Raw genomic sequence first — 27,996 nt, 5'->3', positions numbered from 1 at the left:
AATTAGTAAATTTCTCTTTATTCTCTATATTCTCAATACTCTGTACGAGCGACTGGGCTCTTTGAGTTTATAAAATAAATAAATAAAAATAAAAATAAATAAATGAAAAAAAAATTACAAGTTATTTAGTCGGGGAATAATCTTATATACAAATGTATTTCTTATAAAATCTAGGCATATTTACATTTTAAAATATAAGAACTATTCTAATAGCCCGTCTTTATAGAAGACATTAACTACAATTTATGTTTTACAAGAATGCACTCTAGTTTTTATATGCATAATAAAAATTTTTAGCCCGTATTTACTGACATTTATTTCCTGTTGAGATTCCAGATCAATAGAAGTTACCTTCGTTTAATCATTTAGTATTTTGGAGCATTGAAAAACTTAACTCTAATTAAAATTAATTAAATACTATTAAGTAAAAAAATACTGTTAACACTACAATAAAATTAATTAAATATTTAAAGTGTTTGAATTTATTCATCAAGTTTCTGCCTTAAGTCTTTTGTTTTCTCATATGTAAATTTCTTGCAAAGCACACAATTTTTACCGGCCGTATTGTGTAAACAATAGGCAAAAAATTTAAGAATATAAGCCATTTTATTATAAATATTTACTTAAAGTTAAATATAACTTGACAAATAAGAAAACTTGACAATCTTCATTATCACTTTTTATAGGAAATACAAATAGTTTTCATATTTAGTTGAAATTTTCGATGAAGATTGAAAAAGGCGATAAACTTTTGTTACATGAAATTTGAAGCAACCCATAAACTTCTGAATAATGCTGAAAAATTCGGAAATTTTAATATAAATTCATCATACTTGATATTTTTTCTACCTAGTGGATACCATTTCCAAAATTTGCTTACAATGTTTTTACTAATTATTTGTTATGTTAAATAAATTTAGAATGTGTTCAATATTTGTGTGTAATTCTGACTCATTCACTCACACAATATTTTTTAATTAATAGAGTTTAAAAAATTTCATAAATTCATAAAGTTTATCGAATGATAATTTTATTTTTACGAAATCTTTATTAATTTAGTTTTGTTTTCAAAATAAACTTGGAAATTCGGCTTTTTTCTCCAATTTCTTCTTATCAAACATTAAAAAAAAAATTTGTATCAAATAACAATTTAGATTTCATAATGAAAACAGTTAGTTATAAATGTTAAATTAAAACACAGTTATAATAAAAATGTTAATTTTTTTTTAATTTTATTTATAGAAAAAAAATGGTGTTAATAAATTTTTTTAAATTTTGTTTTTTTTGGATACAAGTGGCATAAAGTTTCTCACTTGTTACACTCTTTTTTATTAATTTTTTTTTAATTTTTTACGGTTTAAAATGAATCTTGTGTTTCATAATAAAAAAAAATTGTAATAAAAATAATCAGAAATTAATTGGGTCAATTTATTTAAAGAAATTTTTTTTTTTTATTGATAACCATAAAATTTAAATAATTCGAAAATAATAATTAATTAATAAAATAGAAAATTTTTATTAAAATTTAATTAATAGGGAATGCAGCAATGACTCGCTTAAAGTCATTCTTGGGAGCAGGATTCATACCTAATTTTTATTAAAATTTGCTATTCGGTTTCGGATTATTTATAAAAAAGAATGAATTTTAGCGAGGTTAAAACTACTTAAAGTAAGGAAATGCTATTAAACATTTTAGAGACTCGAATTTTTCTATATAGAGTTGACTTTATGCTAGGGATTAGTGTGTTGCATTTACATTAAATACCAATAACAATTTATTGATTAATTTTTCTTTAATAAGTCCAATTAACAAATTCCGCAATAATTTCGAACACTGATGCTTGATTAATGAAATTAAAATTAACAATTTGATTAATATTTTTAAAATAGTAATTGCAGCCATAGTTATTCTAGGATCTTGATCCCAGTTGGGTTAAATTTCTATGGTTTCATATTTAGTCTCCCTCCGATGCTCACGTACTTATGTGTATTATTTCTTAAAGAGCACGTGACGTCTGCTATAATTAGCACAAGAAAGTCATTAATCAAAGATTAACCAAATAGTATAGAATAGTAATTTATTAAGGAAATGCGAGATTTCCCAACTTCCATAGCAGAATTTAATTACGTTTTCGTTAAATTTAACTGTTCTGTAACTGAAATGTGCCCTTGAAATCAATAAATTGATCAATAAATGTGAAATTAATTTTTTTATTTAGCTAATGTTTTCAGTCTATATGAATTTTTGCTTTTTTCCTGATATACATAAAAGGATATTTTATAAGGAGATTATAAAGTGGCAGGATTCAATTTTTATTATATCCAAATCATTTTTGGAAATATACGTTGAAAATATGCAAAGTTTGAAAATCTTGTAAATTTTCACAACCATTATTCGCAGACATTTTTGGAAATGTTGCTTTTCTAGAGTATAATAAAGGTAATATTATACTATGCATAATAAAAAACTGCACTTATCTGAGAAAGAAAAGTAAAAGAGCTTATATGTTTATTAATTTCTTTTTCATCCAATATTAATAGAAATTCATGGAAAAAAGCAACGACATAGTGAAAAAATATAATTATAGCATGTAAATTGCAAAGAAATTAGTAGAAGCTAATAAATAAAGTGACCAGCTTCTTGGTCATTCAGCTTTGATTTGTTTTTGCTATTTTATTGTTTCGTAATTTTTTTTAATTCAATTAATTTCAGACAGTTACTCGAATTATTTTTCTTTGTTAACTATGTTAACTAATCGATATTTTTTCACTAGCAAAAACGATTTACTAAGAATGTCATTTATGCCGAAAAAAAGAACTAATTTGGCAGTTCATATACAATGATGTAGTCGCAACACACTCTTTCGTGTGGTTTTGAGGGTTAAAATTTATTAAAATTCTATAAAAATTAATAAGTATAAGATGTAAAGGTCTTAAAACAAATCAGTTGATCAAACAATCCAATGCAAAATTATTAAAAACTGCGAACAAATTCTAATTTACTCTTCAAAATCTTTCTTAATTATTTAATGATATTATTTAAATCTATAATTTCCCTTAAAATTCATATAATTAAAGCTGAGATCTATTAAGTTATTATTTAAAAATATTTTCTATTAAAAAGTTTATAAAGTAAGAAAAAATTCCATTGTCTAAGTACCTTGCATTCTTATGCTAAATTTCACAATTTTATTCAACATTCTTTAATATTATCATGATTTATAATCAACATTATGTACATACAAACTTACATACAATTCTCCCATCTTATACTGGTACATATATATTCATTGGACTGTATATATAATGTGTATATGTACATTAATTACGTGAACTCAACTTGTTTTATATTTTTAATTTAAAACTGAATTTTAAAAGTGAAAAAATTCAATAAAAAAAATTTTAATGCAATTTTTATTTTTTTTTAAAGTGGTAAAACAAGTTGCACTTTTGTAAATTTTCATATTATTTGAGAGTTTTTCTTGTTTTTAATTCTGGTTTGATTTTCATTTTTTTTTTGTTATTTTGCAATACTTAAACGAAATGAAAGAAAAAAAAAATGTTGATTTTTAGCTTCATTTTCTTGATTATTGGCATCATCAGCCAGCCACCATCAACATTGTACAGTAAAATTATAAAAAGCGGTCTATAATTTTTTTGTTTTACTTTCAGTATAACTACACTATAGTGTACCCTATGTATATGATACTTTTTATAGAGGAAAACTATGTGCAGCTACTGTTGAAAAATCAAGTTTTTAACATTAACTATTTTCAGGTTGTTTTTTTCTTTGGTTATTATTGGAGTATAGCAAGAGTATGTAATAATATGTAATTAGAAAATGAAAGAAAAATTGATGCAAAACTGATAGATAAATAAAAGGATGAAAATTGTTTTTTCCGAACTGAAACTGAAGATGCATAATTTTTTTTTTTTGTTGACAAGAGAGTGAATAAACTTGAAAATGTGATGGTAAGTATAAGTTGAAAGAAAATCGGAATATTAAGGAGTTTAAATTATGCGTCACACTGAAAAAAAAATTTCACTTTTCAAAATGGTATTGACGTATAAAAACAAGAATATTTTTTTTTTTCATAATTAAAATTAAAATTTTTATTGAAAGTGTGTATATGAATAATAATTAATAATTTAATTGCAAGTTTATAACCAGTTATGAAGTTTACCAATAATTATGGTCACACTAACTTTAAAAATCTAAATGCAATTTAAAGAAGTGAAAGAAACATGAATGGAAATTTTATTTTGCTAAAGAGGAATTTAATTAAATGGTCTTCTTTTATTGTTTGTTAGTAGAAAAGTTCGACATTTCTTGAAATTTAGAGATGGCAACATAAAATTAAGAATAGTTTCACTCTGGCTGACTGTGTGCCTATTTATAAAACGTCTGCTCTATTTAAAATAGAAATAGAGCAGGCCATAATTTTTATATACGAGTATAAATTGATATTTACGTATTTCCGTAGAAGAAAATTTTTATCAATCTCCCCCTTTCTAAAAGTTATAGCCCCTCAAAGTCATAAAATTGCCATTTTTTGACTATTTATTGTAACGAAACCACAAACATCTTTCAAATTTTGCAAACGCAGAAAAGTGGTAGTGATTTTTTATTCCGCGGTATAACTTTGTTGTTTTTTGAAAAAGCAAAATGGCCGTTAAAATTAACTGTTATCTAAAATCCGTTTTTTTTTCTTTTCTTAGATGATGATCTGCAGGACTCTGAAATTTTAAAAGTTGTTAGATATTAATTAACAGTTCATTTTGCTATATAAGAAATTTTTTTTCTAATTCGATTCCCTCTCAAGTTATCGAATTTCGAAATTTGAAAAATTTGAATTTTCGGCACCTTATATTACCCCAGACTGCAATCTTTTCCAAAGAATGCATAACGCCAACGCGAAATGTCATGCCATTAAAAAATATAATTATTTTCTTAACTCACTTGCTTAACCGTCCAATTCAACCATCATGTTAATGCTTTGTTCAATTTTTTTTTTCTCATCCCAAATGTATGCAATAATTCTATATATAATTTTGTATATCAATGAAGCAATATTTTCACTTGTGGAAGGGTATAGTGTTTCTTTACAGAACATTGATTCGACCCTATATTTTTAATTAGATTGTCTATGGCGATCTAAACTGGATGTCCAATAATCGATTTTGCATTATTACTTTTGGAGTCGCTGAACCTTTAAAAACCGGTCCACAAAAAAAAAACAACAACATAAATTGCTGAAATAACAAATTGATTTTTACAGTAAATTTCTAATATTTAACAATTTTTGTTCAAGTGGGACATGTAAAAGTATACTTTTGAAACATTTTAAAAAATTTGTGATTTACGAACAGCTCGTTTAACACTATATTAAATTAGTCAAGTATTATTTAATAAAAATATAAATCCTTATTTAAAACTTCTTTAATTATTACTATACGTGTTTATTTAATTAAAAAATTTTCAATACTCGGGTATATAATTGTTAAATTTTAAATGAAAAATTCAAAGTGCAAATTTATAATCAAAAATATGTATTTAAAATGGTGTACGGTCTTCTAATTTAATAATGCATGCGTTCCTTTTAAGAGTATATTATACATAAAATACTGCAAAACAATGAACAAAATAATTGCAATAGAATGTTTCTTTGAATGGAAATGTTTTTATAAGGGACTTTAAATTTAAATACTTCGGATTTGACATTTGCAGAACTTTAAAATTTTCTAACAGAATAGATATTCTTGACTAATTCAGACTGACGCAGGTAAGAGTCACGCTTGAAATTGTAACATGTTTAGTCTTCATTATTTACCGCCCCAAGAAACATATCCCATATTTCATAATTATTATAAATTTTACTATAAAATTAAATTGTGAATAACCATTAATATATTTTAGTTTGTGTTAAATTTAATTTATATAAATAAAATATTTTGCGTTATATACCTGGGAATCATTTCGAAAATGATTATTAGGTAATGCTATCGAATTTGAAGATGGCGATCCAACAATATCCATAGTCTTTTTTCTTATAAATATTATTATATAATAATTAAGTTTAACAAAAAATTTATAAAATTTATTTATAATAAAAAATTTTATTATTTTTTTATTAACGATAATAGTAAATAAATGCTTATCTAAATGTAAATTTGTGTTTTTTTCTCATTTATTAAAATTTTTAATTTAATTTATACAAGGGTGTGTTTATTTAGAGTAAAAAAATGCATTTTGTATAACAATAGTTTCGATTGCAACCGAAACCCGAAATACGATATTAAGTCGAAAAATAATTACGATATGACACAATAATCGTTGTACAAATACATGCACATGTTTTCATCTTTTTTTTTACATTATATTTAGCAGGTGTCTCGGTTCAAGGGTACATGCCATTTATTTTGATTTGAAAAAATCAATTCCGAAACTGGTAACACAAATTAATGAAACCCAAAATATTAAAAAACAAATTGGACAATTTTTTTAATATCGTAAATTTAAAATTAAATTTTTTTTTCAAATTTCACTTCACAAAGGATCAATAATATTTTTTTTTGAAAATTTTTCAATTTCTTAAAATTTAAATTAGAATTTTCTAAAATATTGCCATTGCCGCAAATTTTACTTTTATTTTTTTCTTTTTGTTTGCAAAGCAATGCAAGACTCAAATGTCGTATGTTAAGATTTTTTATTTTTCGTTTTAATTGTTCTTATTGTTCTTCCTTTATATTTTTTTCTTTTTGAGTTCAAAACTAGTTTTTTATTAACAACATAAAAGGAAAAAATGCAAAAATAAAAAAAAATCTTGATTCCTTTTTTTTTAATTCCCAAAGATTCTTTTATTCCTTACTCTTTTTTTTTTTTTGAATATAGTATGTATAAATGTATGTATATTTTGTACATCAAATTTATTTAAGTATAAATACATATATTTTTAAATATGGCAGCAATTTAAAATACTTTTTTTGTTATATATATAACAATATAGCAACAGGTTAATCCAATAGCACATTTACTTATGTACGTGATGTTTATAATATTCTTATGGTACTTATATGATGGTATATGTGTATATGACCGTAAATTTGTATATATATATTTGTAATACGTAAAAATCTATGTGTAAAACTAAACTTTATAAAAATTGTACAAAAAAACACTTAAGAACAAAAAATTCTAAAGAAATAAAAAGTTCACCACTTTTCACCACAAAATTTTTCAGAATCAGGATTAAAGCAAAAAAATTTTTTGTATCTAAATTAAAAAATTTTATTTTCTTTATAAAATTTTATTTAATAAATTTTTTTATTTCTTTTGTATAAAAAAACAAGGCACTTAAATTACGGCACAAAATTTATTTTAAATTAAAATTAATTTTTATTTATTTTTTTGCTATTTTTTAGGTACTTGCAATTTTTAATTTAATGTGGTGAATTTTAAAATTAATTTAATTTTTTCTTAAATTTAAAAATTTCTTTTAATATTTCAATTAATTTTTAATAATTAAAAATAATTTCTAAAAATTTTATTTTTTTACTTTCAATTTAAAATCACATTTTTTTTTTATTTTAATAGTTTTTAATTTAGTTTAATTATATGTATAAGATATGAGAGTCAAAAAGGTAAGTAATTTTACAAAAAAAAAAAAATTAATAACAATTTAATCCGTCCACACGGAACGGCACTACGGCAACGTGTAACCTGAAGCGTTTCTTAAAACTACTTTAAACGATGTTTTTTTTTTCAAAGGTAGTTAAAAAAAAAGGTAACAACATAAAAACTATTTCTATACTTACCTTACTATGTATGTATGTATGTTTGTACATATATACAGCATTATATAAAATAAATTTTTTTCTTTTTTTCAAAACATAACCACAAAAATGTAGTGCACTGCATAAAAATCGCAAAACAACATAAATTAGAAATCAAAGATAAATAAAATATTGTTGTGAAAAGAAGCAAAATATTCAACATAAAAGCGTTACCAACATGCATACATACGTATGTACAAATATGTTATGTAAGTATGTTAGACCAGCTATAATGTTCAAAAAATCATGGACGCCGAGATTCTTAAGAAATAGTAGAGTAAAAGAAAGATAAAAAAAGTTATAAATAAAGAAATACAGAAAACATATACATATACGTATTAAATGAGAAATAAAGGTGAAAGAAAATGGAAATAAAGAAAAAAGTATGTTGTGTTGTGTATAAGAAGAACTTTAGAAGAAGGAGTTTGAAATAAGGTGGTAAATGGTAAGGTAAGATAGGTAAAAGATAAAAAAATAGAGAGAAGAAACTACAAAACGAAACTCAATTAAGCAAAAAAGGTAGCATAAACATTACATAAAAATGTTGTTGACGACTACTCTAAGGTCTCTAGAAACATTATGAAAAATTTAAATATCGCAATTTTTTTCTTCATCTTCTCTTATCTTAAACGTACTCGTTTGAAAGGAAACGGGAAAATGAAAATTATGTTAGAAAAATTTGCAAATAACGAAGTGCAGTACATCGACTTACTGTTTTTGAGTAGTAATTCTTTAAACAGGAAAACGGTGTAGTGCGTCTATCAGCAAAAAAGTGCGTACTATCGTTATGAAAGCCCCGAGATCAAAACTATCGAAAGTCTTATGAACATTTTTAAGATAGAATTTTTTCAATTTGATTTTTTTAATCATCTTAAGTTACCCTTAGACGTCGAAGTCCGCTTGAAAATTTTTCACCTGGAAACTTGTTACAGTATACCGCAACGCAAAGGTAGATCGAGAGTGAATAAATAGTAGATTAATATGTTTATTTAGTAAGTAACGCACCTATATAAAGGTGTACGCAGCATAATTCGCTGAGGAGTAAAGATTCGAATGCAAAGGTGGCTATCGCCCGGAAATAGTCTTCTCTTACTTAAAAGCAAAAAATTACCCTTAAAGTCAATATTTTAGAATATGCTAAAGTTCTTTATACCATTAAAAGACAAAAACAAAGTTCATTATAGCTTTTATGCCATACATATTTTATTATTTAAATTAGGTAATAAAAGGTACACAAAATGGATACATGTGAATGTTTGATTGTGTAACATGTATAGTGAGTATGCAATAAAGGGAAAAAGAATATTCCTTACCACTGATACATTAACAATATTTAAGTTGAGTTGAGGCGTTGGGGTTTGCTTAATGTTGAATTGATATTAAAAAATTTTAAAGAAATTTTTTTTTATTTTTATTATTTTTTTACTTGCTTCTTTTTTATTGCAATTGCCATTTTACTACATTCATTCGTATTCATGTAGATATATATATATACATTTTTGTATGAACACCTTTGTGGTTTTTTCTTGTGTAGTATTGTTGTTGAATAATTAAAAATGTTTATATTTTTTGTTGCATGTTGCAAGTTAAAAAAAAGAAAATTTTTTCCTTTTTTTTTTTTTCTATTAGCTATTTCCATGATTTTTCTTTCAAGAGAGAAAGAGAAGGGGTCGTAAATGAAATCTAGTATAGTATAAATGCAACATTATTGGCTTTAGGCTTTGATAAGTTGTAAATTTATAAACATACACACATGCATACAATTTTGTATATGAAATTTAGTCAGTCATGCGATTCATAACAAATAAAATGTTTAAATGCTCTTAAAGCACTGTGCAATGAATTTTTGCTTGTTTCTGTGAATGTGCATACATTCTAAGTTTTTCAATTCTTATTTTGAGAAGGTGAATTCACGTGGTTTCTTTTTTTTTTTACTTTTATTTGTTTTTATCTTGTTGTTTGCTTTTTTCTGTTTTGCTTTTCATTTTAGTTTTTATTCTTTTGATTTGTTGCTGTGTGGATTTAGTTTTTGCCGTTGTTGGTATTTTTTTTCTGTTGCTTAAATTCATTTGCTTATTTATTGTATTTTATTGTAGGCAATCATATAAATATAAATTACACATATGTGTCTATATATGTGTAAACGTATATTTTTACAGGTCAAATATTTAAATGAGATTCAGGTTTCTTTTAAAATCATATAGGATAGTAGTTTTAAATTTATTTTATGTTCGAAAGTAGATATACTCATATATCATATGCTATGCATATAAATATGTACATACATGAATTTATGAACAATCTATATATTAGGTACAAACGTTTATATGTACATACCTCTACATACCTACATCTGTATGTGTTTTATAATATATGAAATGCAACTACGGTAATTGCATTATTTGGATATTGGAGTGCGTTCTTATTTCAATATATAAATATATTGAAATAATATATATATATCTTATACCTATATAAATTCAATATTAAAGTTCTTTGAGCGTCTACCTTTAGTACTGCGTCAGTACTAGGTGACCTGGCAAAGAGCATAAAACTCAAGTGACCCATTTGGTTAAAAACCAGTGAATATTTATACATATTTACATTTCAATTTCAAATAAATTATAGCATATAACATTTTTCGAATTATTGTAATTGTACCTCGTTTCTGTTCAAATATTCTTATATTTTTAGAAAAATTATAGGTCTTTTCATCAACGCAGTATATCGCGACATATTATAGTGAAAACTGCGGCATATATATGTACATACATTCATATAAACTGATGTTGCTGGTCTAGATTGTTCATAAATAATGCTAAATTATCAGTTATATAGTAAAGTTGTTAGTGACTACCGCAGTTTAATCGAAGAACACATTTTCATCTCTGGGCTTGTCGCAAAGAGGCATTGTATTTTTTACATATATTATAAACTTTTTACGAATTTACGAGTAAATTACGATTTAATTTATGCTTATATGGATAAACTGGCAATATGTAATAATTGGCACAAGCGTTTGTACGTACGTTTGTGTGGAAATAAAAAAAAACGTTTATGTTCTTATTTTTTCATAATATGCACTTAAGGTTTTGTAGGTAAACGAAATAAATATAAAAAGGAATTTTATTTCAATGTAAGTATGTACAAATGAATGTGCATTCGAACAGCGACATTATTGGATTCGAAACAAACACACACACAAATATGTTTAGGTACATAATGTACACATTTAGAGTAACAAATGATACAGGTAGAATAAAAGTGGTTTTATGTATAAATTTATGTTTTTTTTTTTTAATGGTATGAGGTGAGGGACTTGAAAATAAAAAAAAAAAATTTTTTTGCAATATAAATATTATGGTCGTTTGTATTTGTAAACTTCAAACAGTTTTGCAAATAAAAAATATCAAATAATTTTTTTTTATACTTAAAGACAGCAATATGAGAAAAAAATTTTCAAAATTTAATATTGGTTCTATTTCAAGCAACAATTGAACAAAATTGTAAGAAAAAAGTAAATTTCAAGTGAGAATAATATAAGGAGTCTTAATATTAATGAGGAATTTTTAAACTTCCTCGGAAATTATTGTAAATGACCAGGGAAATTAGTTAAAATTCAAAAGAATTTTTCAAATATGTCAACCTTGAAACTTCTTGAGTATTTCTCAAGCTGAACAAAACTGTTTTTGGTCTCAATGATGCTTCGAAAAAGGATAATGGACTTTGAAATAAAAAATGTCCTTTATTAATTATTGTTGGTGTGGGTGCATTGTATAGCTATTATGTTTCTTAAAAAATTAAAATTTTCGAAATTCGAAAAGTTAACATTACGCTAAAATTGGCAATAAATATATATGTATGTATGTATATGCGGGATTTACGTATGTGTAAATATTGTGAAAGTTATTTATTTTTTCTGAGAAGATTATAATTTAATTTGAAAAATGAGTGTTTTCTGTCCAGGTTATTTCGAATTTTAAAATTTTTAATTTAAAACTTTTCATACGTTATTTAAAAAACACATCTATATCTAAACTTTATAATGTTCTATTTCCAATTAAATACAATTTTAAAAACTAAAATTGCTCATGCCTTTTAAAATATTTATGTATACTTATGCATATGGGAGTCATGACTAATCCTTGATTTAATATTAACATACATACATATTATGATTCAACAATGTTTTCATAAAATTGTCATGGGAACGCACATAAAACAATTGACCAGACGGCTCAAAACTACGATATGAGTTCTACTTTCATATGAATGAACTAAATAACAATTATTGCGAAGATTTTTTGTAACATGCATACAAATTATTATATCGGCGTATTACAGTGTCAAGTCGAATAAAATGTCCTAAAACCATATATGCTAGAACATTTAACAGATCCTGCAACAAATAATACAAACTAAAATTGTTGAAGGACCAAGAACAAAAGATGATTTAAGAAAAATGAATATTTGACTATTAAAAATCACGAAAACTACCAACATATTAAAATTCCAGAGTGCTAACTTGCAAAATTTCCAAGAAAATTGGTTAAGAGAATCAAAGTATATGTTTTTCTCCTTTATGTATGAAAATTTCATCATTTTGTATTGTAAATTTTCCACAAAATTAGCATAAAATCAAGGTTAAAAATTCAATGAATTTTAATTAAAAAAAATTATAATAATTAAAGATTGACCAAAAAACAATTTATTTCTATTTTTATATTTTTTTATTTTAAAAAAAAATTTATAAAAATTGTACAGAATTCTGCTTAAAAACTCTTCCTTTTTCGCAACACGACACACTATTCTTCCGAGAAAGTTAATAACAAATAAAAAAAAAATATTTTCATGTTTTTGTATTTGGTGCAACCAAAATCAAGTTTTGAACTCCTTCAAAAGGAATAAAAAATCAAATTGCAAAAATTAAAAATGCCAAAAACTACTTTTGGTGGAATTCAGGGAGTGAATTATGTATCGGCGGCTAAACAACAACAATATTTATAAAAAACAATAAATTAAATGAAAGATGAAAAGAGAAAAAATATAAACTCTGTAGTTTATGTTGTATTCTATTTCTTTTACTCTACTCGTGCCGTAAAATGGTAGGTAGTACATACAATGGTAGAGAGGCTCGCAACTAAATTTTATATAGGCATCTTATAAATCCTATATAATGCAAAAAAAATTACAATAAATATATTAAAGAAAATGGTATGCACTGCACATTCAAATGAATCTTTGTATAAATATATGAAAATGAGAAGCAAACCAACTAGCAAGCAGATCAAGTTTAAAAATCAATAAAATGCAAAAAACAAAATCAAAAACTAAAAATATAACACCAAAACTTTAAAAAACCTGAAATTAAATAATGCAAAACAATTTTAATAGTGAATAAACACTAACATACACACAGAAATTGCAGAACATACCCAAGAATACATAGGTGGTCCGAAAAATTCTAAGAATTAGGAAAATAGTTTTATAATGTTTGCCACAAATTGTTTGTAATTCATTATAAAATTCTTATTTCTTTAGTCAGTTACTTCACTTCTTATTTATTGAATCTACAATTTTTTGTTTGCCTTAAAGAATTTTGAGCAAAAAATATTTTTATTAGATTTTTAATTAGCGAAACAATAGTACAAATGTTACGTATTTCATTTTTTTTTTAAATTTTAAGAAAAAGCAGTAAATACTGACCAAATCATTACTTACCAAAAATTTCAAAAATAGTAAATACTGAGCAAATTATGGCCCGAATGGGTACAAAGATATCAAAAACTATAGACGTTTTATATGGTGCTAATGCGAGTAATAAACAATAGATTAAGTGTAAAATTCAAGTTCTGCACCAATGTTGTCTGCATGCGTTACGTAATTTAAGTTGTATTATTTAATGGCTTTTGTATTTAGAAAACTGTCATCTTTAACGAAAGAGGGTTCTCGCCACAAATTATGACACAAGAGTCTCCGATAATTGACACCGTTAAATGGAAATAATTAGGATTGTTTGAGACCATAAGATGGAAATAGTCAACACTACTAAATTTTTATCAAAGAAATCCTGCAATTTCAGTTTGAGTTATTTGGGTTTTTTTTTTTTTGGGCCACACTATGTGTTCAGGTATATGCATACCTAGGTATTTAATTAAACGTTTCATATGTGGCCGTTTGCATATATTTGAACAAAATCAGCGACAATAAAAGGTTAAAATTGTACTGAAATGCAACAAAAAAAAACTATAAAGCTACCAGCACATAGGCTTAACAACATTTTTATTTTCAATATTTAATAACTAGAAATTAAAATAAAACAACATAAAATTTATTTCCCTACTACAAAAATTCATTTATGCTTTGTAGCATTTAAATAGCCACCATCACTATCACCATCAAAAAATAAATAACTAAAATGCAAAGCAACATAAAATTAAGCGCATAAAATGTTAACAAACTGCAAACTACTGCAACAAATATGATTTGAATTGAAAACTTTTTCAAATTTATTAAGGTTTCAAAAAAGAAATGACAAAAGAAAAATCAACAACTCAAAGCAACATCTTAAAACTCACCATCTTTATTATTCTTACAATTCACTTGTTGCTTTGTAGTTATGCAATTTAATATTTCTTAAAAACATTTTACGTTACATTACATGTGGCTATTTTATACTACCATTTAAAAAAGTAGGTACCTACTTAGAATGTTCCTTTTCAAATTGGTGTGGTATTTTTCTTTTCAAAACATAGGACCTATAAAATCTAGGTAGTTTCTTTTTTTTCAAATATTGTTGGAATTATGCTAACATAAATATTCATTTTTTTTTATTCTACTTCTATTTGTGTAACTTAATAAAAAGGTATTTGGTATTATTTTCTTAGATAACGTAAACAATATTAAGTCTTGTACAGGGTGTCTATACAAAAATAGTATATCAATAATCCTTAATCTGTTTTTACTCATATTCTTGTGATAAGGATTGCACAATAAATAAAAATTACTTAACTATAATTTAACTTTAACTTACAGTTAAAGAGTTGCCTTTAAACCAAATAGAATGACTACTGGCAAAATACTGGCGACTTTTGAGATATCCCAGAGCTAGAATATAACAGATTTAAATTAAAATCAGGTTTATGGTTTTAGCTGTTCGCTATAATATACAATGTATGTAGAGTAATTTTGTCATTGATTTGGTATTCGAGGGAATAACCCTTTCTTAATTCGAATAATCAAAATTGATTTCAATATTTTAAATACTTCATCCTCACCTGCGTTAAATTCTATACAATGTTTATGTACATTTTCAGTGTTTTTTTTTTTTCTTCTTCACTCCTAGGAGGAGTATAGGGCTAGTGCATGATATCTATCATGCCCTAGTTTCTATAGTCATAGAGAGTTAGCTAGGTAGGTGACTAGCCTGCCGTAGTTTTATTTATATTAATTATTTGAGGTTATTAATATTTACTGTTTATTTTTCTTAGTTTTTAGTATCGAATATTATGAATATTTGAAAATTACTTGTTTAATATTTATTAGTATTGCATATTAAGTTATATAATATTGAATATAATTTTTATAGCGACCTGACCGGGGTTTGAACCCGAGACCCTTCGGTTAAAGGGCCGGTGCCATGACCACTGCACCAATGATCATTTACATTTTCAGTGTAAATCTTGTAAATACCTTGAACACCCTATGCTCACCTGCTTTAAATTCTCCATGTAGTCTATAAATGTATATTTCCAGTGTAAATATTGCGTATTTATGCTTTATAAATTAAGTGTGAGGAATTTTCGAACAAGCATATTATGTTACTGAAAATATTTAAGATTGTTAGATAAGTAACTAATTTTATTGTTGTTGTTATAATTCTTTGGTTTTCAATAAAAAATAACTTTTTTGTATTTTATTCTGTAATATTAGTGCTTCTCTCGTATTTTAGGACGCTACGAGTTATATTGTTTCTTTATTTATTTTTGTATGCATATACTGGCTTAATTATTACGTACATGGAGGGATTAAAATATTTTTAGATTCTTTAGTTCTCGAATATTATGTATTAAATAATATTTGATTTTGTGAATGCGGTATGTGAGTCTAGCATACACACACATTTACTTAATATATGAATTGGTGAGTTTGTATACATTTTACCTATAGATTCTTAATTCCTTAAATAGGTTAATATTTATAATAAAATCTGATAACTGGTGTGTTTAGCTACCTGTGTTTTTTAATTGATTTCAATTTTGAAAATATTTCTCTTTTATTGAAAAAGTTTTGAATCGGTTAATTGAAAAAAAATAAAATGAAGAAAATTTTTTAGTCATAAAAACGAGCATTATTGCGCGAAAAAAAATTTTATTCGGTTGGTCATTTACAATAATATAGAAGTACATTATCATTTAATTAATTTTAATTATTTTTTACAAGTAAATTATCATTTAATTAATTTTTACATTTTTATAAAATAAATATAATTTTCGAAAAATTGCATATTTTCAGGAGTAGTACTCAAATTATGACTACCTATACTCGTACTGTATTAATTGTACAATTTTTGTATTATATGCAGTCTTGTAGTCGTATTTATACAATTTTATATGTGGTTATAATATAAAGAGTAAATTGAATTCTTAAAATTCACAACTTGAGATCTAGATACTTGCAATTATTTTATTATTCTAACAAATGGTTTAAATTTTCAATTAATTTAAAGAAAAAAAAAAAAATTTGAATGGATTGGAACAAGTATATAATACTTGTTATGATTGAGACAAGATTGGGATAAGTTTCCTCGTAAAATTGCATTACTCAAGCAGAATAAGAATAGATGCATCTCTTATTGTAAATTAAAGCGATTAATTTATTAATCAAAGCCATTCTCAATTCACAATCTCAAACCAAATATTCTTCCATTAAAATTTTAGTTGACTATATTAATTTAAATTGTATAACATTCACCTATTTTGAAAAGAATTGATAAAAAATAAATAAATCGAAATTTTTAATAAAAACATATATACCTACATATTATACGTTAACATACATGTATATATATATAATATATGCACAATATAACAGTAATTATAATTTGACCTTGTTTAGGAATTTACTCTCGCACGATAAACAAAAAAATGAATCTATTTTAAATCTAATAAAGAATGTTTATGGCTTCACCAATTTATTTCAAGGACAATTTTTTTAATTGTTATATGCATGAGGTATTTTAATACCACAATCATTGATAGAGAATGAAAATTAAAAAATTTTAAGGACACTATAAGTGTAGTATTTTTGCCTTGAATAATTTCTTTAAAAATTGTGACGAAGTATTGAAAATTTTAATAAAAAAACAATACAGGTTTTGATATGAATGCAGAAAAATATTCAAAGTCGTTTAAGAAATTGAGGTTCTAAATTAATTAGGACCTAAATTAATTATTTATGAGATGTAAGATTAAGTCGATTAAGATATTAAGACCCCATGAGATGAGCGCGGAGTATACAAAGATAGTTTTGCTTGTCATATTTTTCGAGTTATCATAATAATAAAAATGCAAAAATGAAATGATTTCCGGAAATTCCATAACTCAAGAAGGAGGGTCCATCATTTGGAGGTAGTCTATCACACTAATTCGGGAGTTTTAGGGTAATATCCGTGTCATATCGCGGACACCTTGTATAAATGTGGAATGTGCAATGGAAACTTTATATAACTAACGCAATGAGCCCTTTCTGTTAGTTTTTGTTCACAATACAATGATTTTATCATATAACAATTTTCATGCGGCAGTCTTGAGCAAGGTCAAAATTTTAAATATTTCTATATTACAGTTTTTCATTTAAACGCCAAAGCAATCATAAAATAATTTGTTTCATTATTTTATTAAAGATATTTAATTCCCTTTAATTATAATGTTACAGCGTTGTACAGCACTAAGGTGATAATATGACAGTATTACAAAGACATTACTTATATCTATTTTCTTATTTTGTATCTTATTTTGATATTTTCAAATTACAAAGTAAATTATAGAGATACTAGTGAATACTCTTTCAAAATATTATTAATATATTCTGTTATCGTAAAATCCAATTATGGAATTAATTTAGGTCTGAGAGTCATTAGTATGATTGTTTGAGAATATTATACTCAACATCAACAGAATTTCTCTTTATAATCCAACAACATGAAGTGCGCATTCTACAATTTTTTATATAAAATCTCTCAACTTTCAATATATTTGACAATTAACTCAGTATATTTCACCATATTGTCCGGCTCTTTTTAAACAACTTTATGTCCAGGACAAATCTGATCTGATTTTTTTTTTTTTTTTTTTTTTTTCCTTTGTTCACTCCTAGAAGGAGCATAGGGCTAGTGCATGATTTCTCATGCACTAGTTTCATAGCGTCATAGGGTTTAACTAGGTAGGTGACTAGCCTGCCGTAGTTTTTATTTATATTAATTATTTGAGGTTATTAATATTTACTGTTTATTTTTCTTAGTTGTTTTAATATCGAATATTAGGAATGTTAGAAAATTACTTGTATAATATTTTTTTTTATTAGTATTGTATATTAAGTTATAATAATATTGAATATAATTTTTATAGTGACCTGACCGGGGTTTGAACCCGAGACCCTTCGGTTAAAGGACCGGTGCCATAACCACTGCACCAATGGTCAGATGATCTGATTTGTTTTAACCATTTAACATTAAAAATAAAATTTTTTAAAGCTTTATGAAAATTTTTAAATGTTTTAAATTTTTTTTGTTTCTGAAAATCTCAACTTGCCTCCAATATCCCTACAATATTAATTAGGTAGTCATTTTTTTTTAAATTTGTTAAATAAAAGTTACATAAAATGTTTGATTTTTTGTTTTTCTCTTTTATAAAAAATAAACTCATTAAACTGGTAAAGCAATAAATTCGCATTAAAAAGAAATTTCAACTCTCTTTTGATCTTAATTTCATTTAATTATTTAAAAATTAACAAACAACAAAAAAAACTCGAAAAATCACTCTTGAACATTCTTTCTTTACTTTCATCCTTTGATGCAGGATGAAAGTGTATAAGTTAGTTAAAATAACGCAAATAATGAAAATAATATCAAAATCCTTACAATTAAGAATTGTTTACTTATTCCAGATATGACGTTTTTTTCCCCAAAATTAAAACAAAATGTCGTTTTTCAAATGAAATTCTATCCTGTGTAAAATTCATTCGAATTAAACGTGATACGAATTATAAAATGATTTTCTCCCTTCGTATTTAACATTATCCTTTTCACTCTAAGAGTATATCAGACACATATTTAATATTCATTAAAAAAAATTTTTTTTTTAATGTTATTTTCTATTAAAAAGGTCAATATGACAACATTTTTAGCCTCTTTAAGTAATAAACAAAATTATTATCCCCATTATTATAATTTTTATGCGACAATATGATTATTTTTCGTTACTTTTATTTTTCTTTTTTTTTCTTACTATATTATTGTAATTATCCTTTGAGTGTGAGTGTGCGTATTCGTATGTTGTTACCGTTATTACAGCTAACTCGTCAATTTTTGAGTCTTTATTGTAATCGTTTTTCAAGCTTCAAAGCATCTGTATTTGCATAATAAATCCCAATTTATTAATTTTTATATCATAAAAATATGAAATAGAATTTTGGTCGGTTGTACGGATATGTGGATTTATTTTTAAATATTTAATAGTAGAAGTTGAAATTAATGAATTAGTTTAACGAATTATTAGCTGTATACATACTTTGAAATCTTTTATAAGTATGACTGTTAAATTTCAATTCGATTGCTTACAAACTTTTGAGAAACATTAAATTATATTTGAGTTTGGAATTCATTAAAAATAATTAATGCCGCAGAAGTGCTAGGTATTTTTTTTTTTACAATTCACAATTGTTGTAATTTTAACAACGATACAAACATTTAATTTTTTATTAAGCTCTGTTAAGTAATATTTTATAACATATAACATAATATCCCCTTGAAGCGGTTGAGTCAAATTCTTCCTTACTTAATAACTGTTGAACTCTTAAATTTAATTTAATACTACTCGGAAATTTTTAATGTCACTTGCTGAACACAGTCTCCAAATTTTACTATTATTACAATGTATAATTTCAGTTTAACTCTAATATACACATACGTATGTAGAGAAATATTAATCAACGATTAATTAAGTATGAGCTTGATATTGCAATTAAATATAGTCCATTTTTCTCTGGTAAATCTCTGATAATAGGTAAAATATTCAATTAATTTCATACAAAATTGTGTAAGTACAAAAAAAGCACAACCAAAATTGCTATAAGCGCAACCCTATTGAATATAGAATATTAATAGAAACTGCAACTTTATAAAATTTTCATAATGTCCATACACAAAAATACAAACGCGCATAAATTTTTTAATTTTAGAAAACAACAACAACAACTTCAACAATTTTAGTTAATGGGGAATCGATGCTTTTATTAGAATGGAAAATTTTCAACTCACTCCTCAATAGATTTTATCATTTTTGTGATGTTCTAACAAAAAAAAAAAAACAAAAAACCTGGAAGCCATGTTTTTTTCTTGTTTATTTTTTTTTTCACTTAATTTTTTATGCAAATTAAATTGTCGAAATGACATCAAAAATCCAGACAGACTAAAAGCAAAATACAAAAAAAGAAAAAAAAAAACAAAAACAATAGGAAATAAAAATATAAACAAAAAAAAACTAAAATAGAGGAAAAATTTAAACTGGCATGGCAGTAGCTGAATGAATAAAACAATAATAAAAAACATAAAAAAATTACGAAAGCAACCCAGAAAAATTAAAAGGATAAGATAAAAAAAACAAAACTAAACGAATGAACGAGACGGAAGTGTGCTGTTAAACAGAAGCAGAGACAGGAACAGAGGGAGATAGAGAAAGAGACGGGGGCCCCATATACAACTATTATGATGATTATAACACTCAATGGATTTTTTTATTTTTTTTTATTTTAGAAAAGCTAAAAATTAATGCAAAAATACGAAAATCTGGTTAACTTTTAATGAAGATGAGAGTAAAAAAAATAAAAAAAAAATATTTGCACCTGCACACCATCTTTCGTCTGCATTTTACATAAAAACGTTGATTTAGGCTTTTTTTCAGCTTGCATTTGAAAAAAAAAAAATTAAATTATCCTTTACTCATTTGTATTCCAAATTACTTTGTATATGGCTAATAAAAATAATTTTGTTTTCGCTTAAATTTTAATGAAAATTGCAAAAATGTAACAAAATATTTTAAAATTTGGTAAAAATTTAAAATGAATCACAAAATTTTTTGAATACATCAGCTGCGATAGTTAAATCACAAGGTTATTAAGTACAGAAGGGATGGCAAGCGATTGTAATAACTATATAGATACTTAAATACTTATATACTGTTGAAGTTTTATAAATTTGAGATAGTTGGACTAACATATAAGTAGTATCAATAGAAAAACTATACTTTTTCGAACCTGCTTGCAACAAACGGATAGGGATTTTATTATAAATTTGCATATATTTGCACTTATAGGCTTTATTATGGATGGTGCATTCGTCAACTTATCGAATTCTCTTGAGCTAGCGAAACCATATCATTTGTTGTTATGTATGACGAATGAATTTACTTGCAAATTTTTCAAAGTAATGGCAGCATTATCCAATATTGATAGCATTTTAAAGTAAGCAAAATTTCATTCCGCAAATTTTATTTTGAATTCTTATTTACGAGTATAGTACAAAATTTACTTATTCAACATGCACAATAAACAAACCTGCTAATCTGAAGTGTAATAAAATGCCCCCAAAAACTTCAATAATTGGCAACTATAATTGCAAAAGAAATTATTTCCATAAATGAAATTGCTATATGGGCTTAAAATACAATTTGAATTCGTCTTTAGTATAATGAATGAATGATGTTTGGAAGTAAAAAAAAAGCAATATAATTATATAAAAAAAATTAAAACTGAGTTGAATCACCGCCTAACTTAATAAAAATATATAAAAAAAAATTACTGTAGCGCGCAATGCCATCATTTTTTTTTTGGTTTGCCTTCTTATTTTCTAGCGAAATAAAATTAAATTAATCCTTTCCACATCGCATTTAAACAGCCAAAATTATAACGTAAGGACAAAAACATTTTTATTTCCCTTAGAGGTAGTTAAAACAAACTGCTGTTTTTTTTTTTTTTTTGGAGATTATTAAACCGGATAAATTTCGTTTTAAAAATTAAAAGGCAAGATGAACAAAAAGAAAAGAAAAATTTCGATGCTTGTATTCAACTGCGGTTATCTAAAAAATTCTTAGCACCTGCCAGTGATTTTTGAATTTGATTTCCTTATTTCTTTTTTTCGTTCTCGGTTTCTCTGAATTTTGAATCAATTCAATTGCCTGATGGGATTGAGCTTGCTATATAATAAATTGTTGAAAGATGAAATCGGAACAAAAACGTGATTGTTGTTCAGCTTTTCTTTTCTTATTTTTTAACATTTTGATTTTAATGTGTTTTGAATACAAAATTATATTTAAGGATTCATTAAAGAAGTTTTGTTTTAAATTAAATGCCTGTGCAAAGTTAATAAAAATCAGTTATTTTAATTTAATAATATTAAATGATGATGTCACAGTGATTAACCTTAAAATCATACAAAATTTATAAATTTAAAATCTAGAATTGAATGTGGAACTCCTTTAAATTAAGTGGAGAAACTTGTATTGTCCCGTTATACGAGTATAAACAAAACTCAAACAATATTAATATTCGTAAAAATTTCAACACTCACCTTTCGCCGTCTACGATGAGCTTGAAATCCTTTTACTAATAATGAATTATTTTCAATTTGTAAATCATCAACTAAATTTTTAATATAGTTGCGTTTACTTAAACTACTACTACTTCTTCTTCTTGTTAATATACCATCAGATCTTTGACGTATCCAATATAATTCACCATCACCTTGACTGACTCTTCTAAAACCACCGCGTGCTCTAATAAAACCATTATCAAAACATTCATGTGATTCAATTATAGGTTGAGATTGATACTGTTGTTGTTGTTGTTGTTGTTGTTGCTGTTGATTTTGCAAATATGATCCATTTATTAATATACTACCATCATCTAATTGTTGTGGTTGATTATAATGATAATTATTAGTATTATTATTGAATAATTGAGAGGCGTATTTTGTTGATGTTCTACTAATAACTGACACAGAGGGTGGTGGTGCTGATAAACGTTCACCGCTTATATGTGTTTTACTTGGTATCATTTCACATGGTCGATGATAATATACTTTTGGATATGCAATAAATTCTGCAGTAGTTTTTAAATGTGGTACACCAGATGATAGTGGTGCTGCAGCAATTGCTGTTGCACTTGCAGCTGCAATTTCTGCTGGTGACATTTGTATTTGACCAATAGAATTATTTATTGAACATAATGGATCACCTGTTATTGGTTGTATTATTGATGAATTATTATAATTTCCATCTAATGTTATTTGTTGCTGTTGTTGTTGTTGATTATGATATGCTGACAAAATTTTTGTTGTATAATGATTTTCTGGATATATTATACCATGCCGTATTAATGTTGGTACATATGGACCACGTATTAATTTCGATGATGATGAATTACGTCTTGATGATGAACATGAGTTACGACGATTATGATGTGATTGATGTTTTGATGATTTTTTTTTAGATTTTTTTATTCGAAAACTATTTTGACGTGATGCACATTTTAATTTCATTTTTTCTTTTTTATTTTATTAAAATATTTCAACTACAAATTTTTAATATTTTTTTCTAATTAAATTTTTTAATTGGTATTTTTCCTTATTTCATAAATTTAATTTTTGTGTTCGAAATTTAGATTTTTTATAACTTTTCAATAATTTCAAAATAGTTCATATTTCTTCATAATATACTAAAGCGACAAAACCACAAATTTTAGTTATTCACTAAAAAATTATATACGTGAAAAATTTTCAACTTAGAAAAAGCAACCACAAAATTTTCACTCGCCTAAATATATGCAATATTTTTTATGTACAAAATTATTTTATTAATTTCATTTTTTCTTCTGTTACCGTGGTTTTTAAATTAAAAACACAACAACATTTTTTTCAAATTAAATAGAATTTTTAACTAAAAATATCATTATAAATTAAGATTCTAATAAAAAAAATAAAAATTGAAAATATTTTTTAAATGAATAAATTGAAATGTGGACTTCGTTAAAGGTATATGAAAACTAACTTTTTTCTATAACCGTGTAAAAAAAAAAAACAATTTTTTTTTGTTTTACAAAGTTTTGATTTTTTATTTTTGTTTTCTTCACTTTTTTGACTTGTACATTTTTATTTTATTTAGTTTCACATATAGTTTTTGTAAATCGATAAACTTTGAAATGCCAAACTAATCCAATTTGTTGAAAAAGTGTTGTTTATTTTTGTTTTTGTTATTTTCAATTTTTACAATTCATATATGTAGTTTTTATGGTATTTTTTGGTTTCTAGGTTGCAGTGACAATAATTATAGTTGTAACAAATGTTCCAACATATGTTTATCATAATGTATCCATAAATATATGAAAATAATGTCACATACTACATACATATATGACTGAACACAGCATATTGATTGTAATATTAATAGTACCTACAAATGTCTAAATATACGAGTAATATTTTCATTGAATATTTTCTTTACTATTGTAATAATATCCTAATATTGTTTAATTATAGTAGAGAATAATATTAAATATATAGTTTAAAAATGCTTTCTATTATACTGTATATGATTTTCCCATGGAAAATCTAAAATAAATAAGTAAAAGAAAAAATTAAAGAGATTTTCTTCCATTTGTAGCATATTTTTGTACAACATTGGGTTATTTTTATCAAAACAGTGTTTCTCAATCTTTGAACATTTTATGTACGATATGCAGATAAATATATGTTAAATGTTTATAATATTATATTACATTACTTCGATAATGCGGTAGAGATCTGCTATGATAGACAAACCAATTAAATTGTGAATAGTAGAAAGGTGAGACAATGACTTGCTTAGAGAGCACCTATAATATAAAGACAACTGTAGCAATGCATGTTATTCCGTTAAGCCTACTTAAAATTATATAGTTTTGCCTTTTATGAATCCTAAAATGATCCTAAAATGAATTCTGACGAATTGTTAATTGTACTTATGTACAACAACACCTTGTCTGTTTGGACAATATTAAGAATTGCGCAATTATCAAATCAAAATTAGATACACAATCAAATAATGTTTTTTAACCCTTCTACTTAATTGCATTGTAAAAGCAATTCTATGTACCCCAAACATGGTTCAAAAAAGATTTTTAAATGTTCAAAAATTTGGTTCTTATTCTAATCGAAATTTGAAGATATTATGTGAAGAAGCACTGGTATGTTAAGTATAGAATAAGAAATCATTGTAATAAGCAGACATAATGGAAAAGAGAAGAAAAACTTTTTTTTTTATATTTTCGATTAGTTATTTGATTACTTTTTCAATAAAAGTTATGGCAATTAATGTTGGCTGATAATATGAAATTAAAAAAATAATATGTGAATATGTATGTATGCGCATACAAAATGGTTCTCATATCACTTATAAAGCCAATAAATTATATTAAATAATTGGATTAAGAGATTTTTTCTTTTTAATTTCTAATTTGTATTTCAACACTTTAGAATCTAAGACTATTATTACATTCCCATAACAATAAAGAGTTTTAATAATTATGACATTGAAATGTAATGATGGTGTTTTAATCCATATATCGATTTCAAATTGTAAGCGGTTTAATATTTTATTCTATTTTATTATTTTATATGCTTTAAATAAAGTCATTCAAAGAAAAATTATAAATTTTTATGGTACTGATATGTGTACAATGTATAAGGACATGTGCGTATAACATTTGGGCACCATCATATCAAACGTAAGGAATTTAAAACGATAGTTGTGGAAAATAATTCAAACAAAATGAATTTTTACTGAATTCTGTTATCTGATTTCAAATCAAGTAACATTCAACAACGATTCTATTGGTAGAAGTTTGCATAGAGATTTATACTCATAAAACTTCACAAATTATATTCTAGAATCCATCCGAATGAAACTCTCAAATTGTCGTATACTAGTCCCTAATATCTATTTGTTATTCGCAATCATCTTGAACATACGTGAAGGAAGTAATACTGAATTATTTTAAAAACAATTTTTTGGAAAATATTTTATGACCAATAATTGTTATAAATATTTTGCAGTGCTATTCAAAATAACATATTTTTCCCTTACATAAAATTCTGCAAAAAAAAAACATATGGGTGTTTGTTGAAAGCAACAATTTTTAACCTACTAACTGGGACGGCAATTTAAATTTTATTTATTTTAGTGGCAATAAATAGGAATTTTTTTCAACTTTGAACAAACATTGGACATGAAATTGAACTTCAAAGGCGTTTTACATAAAATATCAAATGCTCAAATCCAAGTCGATTACAGAGTTAAATAATCGCATATGATAAACGCATGGTACCTATTTATAATTAAATAAAAATCGTATTTTATGTAAAAAAAATTTTATTGTAATTTGCTTATAAAATAAAATTCATATATTATGTAAAATGTATATATACAAATACACATACGACTACATGCATGCATGTACGACACGTTTAATTATTCTTATACTTAGTTATATGTGTACAGTACGCCGTACTCATTCTGTTGTGTGTTCGTTCATTAATACACAAAATATCGAAGTATTGCATTGAATAATAATTAAACTAAAACAAAAAAAAATTGATCTTAAAAATTCCTAAGAATTTTATTATTTAAAATTAAAAAGAACCAAACCCAAAATATTACCTTAAAATAGTTGTTATAATTGAGGTTTTCATATCGAATTTCTATTAAAAATGTTTAAAATTCAAAATGCCTCTTTTTATTAATTTCAATATTTTTTTTACTATTTATGAATACGAAATTCTAATATGACAGTTTAAAGACAATATGATGCTTAATTGTGTGAAATTAAAATATTAACAAATATTGGTAAAGTATTGAATAAAAAAAAATATTGGTAAAGTATTGTAAAACTGATCTCATAACCTCATATTATTTTCTAATTACTTATTAATTAATTATCAAAAAAACATAGAGGAAATTTAAGTAAGACATGCACTAGTGAAGAGAATTAGCTCAGAGAATTTTTGATGTTGAAATGGTATTTCGCGTCTTTTAGAATTAAAATTGGTCTTCCGTTCTGCATTCTTTATTATTACCCTTAACACAAATATTATTGTACTAGCTTAATTTATAACCATGCTTTGCTAATAATAGACTCGTGTTTTTTAATTCAATTCAGTTTAGGCGTGTTTTATTCAGCTTAGAAAGCGAATTCCGAAATGTGATATGATATTATATAATAATTTTAAAATGTGTAAGCATTTAAAAATGTGTAGTTTAAAAACTATAGATTTTGACCGAAAATATTTTAAAATTAGAATTTTAGTGCTCATCACGTCAAAAACAGTTCTTCTTTTAATTTTGAAACCATTCTTAAATTTTATGAAAACGGCAAATAATTTAAGGATTTTAGCAATATTTTCTTTGTTTTAAGAACAACTTGTCTGTAAGTATATAGATTAATTATTTGCAGCTGTGTATGGAGAGATTTAAGTTTTAAAAGAAAATATTTAATAAGAGCATTTTACAAATGATATGTAATGTTCTATTAAAGTCATTTATGCAAAAATAAGTTTTTGTGGAAAGAAGGTCATTCAACTCCTTCGTTAAATCTTTCAATTATGTATTTAATAGAATTTTGTCCACTTTTATTATTACCAATTTCTCAATAACTTGGCTACTTTTTTTAATTACAGTTATGTATTTGAAATATTCATGTATTTACTTAATTATAAAACCACATATTTGATTTTGGGCTCAGAACCATAAAAAACTGTTTGCACTTATAAAATTATATAAAAATAACAAAAACAAAGTAAATAAATTTAAATTTGAACAAATGTTGTTAAATTTCTCCCACAAGCCACAAGTAATT

The 27,996-nt window shown here is 24.8% G+C and overlaps 2 protein-coding genes across 7 annotated transcripts in view; both read right to left on the bottom strand.

Annotated features, from left to right (window-relative positions):
* Positions 1-23,935, bottom strand: part of LOC129609672 (tight junction protein ZO-1-like) — a 121,038-nt gene extending 97,103 nt beyond the window's left edge. For 3 of the 6 annotated variants that reach the window (XM_055521758.1, XM_055521759.1, XM_055521760.1), the window contains exon 1: positions 22,679-23,930. In XM_055521758.1, the coding sequence (XP_055377733.1) occupies positions 22,679-23,647 (969 nt within the window). In that variant the 5' untranslated portion in view covers positions 23,648-23,930. Of the gene's footprint in view, positions 1-5,965; positions 7,378-22,678 lie in introns of those variants that run through there. The other 3 variants (XR_008697031.1, XM_055521763.1, XM_055521761.1) reach the window with 3 other exon arrangements.
* LOC129609673 (putative uncharacterized protein DDB_G0277255) overlaps positions 1-27,996 on the bottom strand; it is a 235,850-nt gene that overhangs the window by 20,997 nt on the left and 186,857 nt on the right. The gene's annotated exons all lie outside the window — the stretch shown is intronic.

This window comes from Condylostylus longicornis, unplaced genomic scaffold (assembly GCF_029603195.1).
Source record: "Condylostylus longicornis isolate FDR11 unplaced genomic scaffold, ASM2960319v2 ptg000040l, whole genome shotgun sequence".
NCBI classification, from domain to species: Eukaryota; Metazoa; Arthropoda; class Insecta; order Diptera; family Dolichopodidae; genus Condylostylus; species Condylostylus longicornis.
Note: the sequence above shows the minus strand (reverse complement) of the source record. Positions and strands in the feature narration are given on the sequence as shown.